Source organism: Aplysia californica, unplaced genomic scaffold (genome assembly GCF_000002075.1).
Source record: "Aplysia californica isolate F4 #8 unplaced genomic scaffold, AplCal3.0 scaffold00371, whole genome shotgun sequence".
NCBI lineage: Eukaryota > Metazoa > Mollusca > Gastropoda > Aplysiida > Aplysiidae > Aplysia > Aplysia californica.
In genome coordinates, this window is record NW_004797641.1 from 477,816 (window position 1) to 478,868 (window position 1,053).

General features: G+C 42.6%; 1 protein-coding gene across 1 annotated transcript in view; it reads left to right on the top strand.

Moving 5' to 3' along the window:
• LOC101845709 (mediator of RNA polymerase II transcription subunit 15) overlaps window positions 1-1,053 on the top strand; it is a gene marked incomplete in the record, with an annotated part of 67,073 nt that overhangs the window by 14,854 nt on the left and 51,166 nt on the right. The window contains 1 exon segment of the mRNA XM_013085399.2: window positions 707-895. Within this exon segment, the coding sequence (XP_012940853.2) occupies window positions 707-895 (189 nt within the window).

The window sequence follows — 1,053 nt, forward strand, 5'->3', positions numbered from 1 at the left end:
GGGGTTCTTCTTTCAAGTCTGTTCCTCATCTTGTCTTATGCTGTGAAAGAGCTTGGACTCCTTTACTGTCACTGTCCGTTAGTGCCTTTTCAGTCATGACTCAGGATTACATTTTTAGTCTGTCCCTTTCAATTCCAATGTCCGTTTTCGATCGAGCACTTCTAGATGATGATGATGATGCATGCTGTTTACAAAAAATGATGTGGGTGGTTGGCAGGTGCTCTGGTGTGATTTGTTCCTTCTTACCTATCAGACCTCTATCGTCCTTATCTCTCCTCTTTCTTTTTTGTGTTTGTTACTTACTCTCTTGTTACACCTCTAATCTGCAGCACTTATGTGACTATATTGTGTTCACGTGCTGTTAAAGTCTTACTAAAACAAAAGCATTTTCAGTACACAGAAAAAAGTGTGTAGTCATTTCTCTCTGAACCCAATGTCTGTTTTAGGTCTAGCACTTCAATGTCATGATGATGACAATGATGTTTGTTGTGTACAAAAAGTGAAAGCAATAATTGTTGTAAGGAACATAGGATTTAGAAACAAAACAAAACAGTCTTTTTCCGAGTGCAAAAAAAGAGAGAGAAAAGATCGTTGTAAAGAACAACTGCTGTTTGGGAAACAAAACTTTTTCTGCACCTTTAAAAAACGAATTTGATATATCTATGTCTTAGGCTCATGACATTATTTTGTTTTTTCCTCTTTCCAGACTCTAAAGAAAAGAAGGCGCCACAGGGCATGGGAGTACCCAACATGGGCCAGCCGGGAATGGCGATGGGACCGGCGGGAAGCATGGGCAACCCGCAGCAACCCAACATGGCCGCCGTCCAAGGTCAGGGTCTGCCAGACCCGATCAATGCTCTGACCAACCTGGCTGGCCAAGGGGGCAGTGGCATGGGTAAGGCTATGTAGGGCGGCACGCTTGTCAGAAGTGGTGCTTATGTTTGTCTGTCTGTCTGTCTGTCTTAGTGAATGGTTAATGAAAATAGTGTGATCGTTTGCGGTTGCGAGCTCTGAAAGACTCTTACTAAAAACACGTCTAATTTTGTAGCGGTG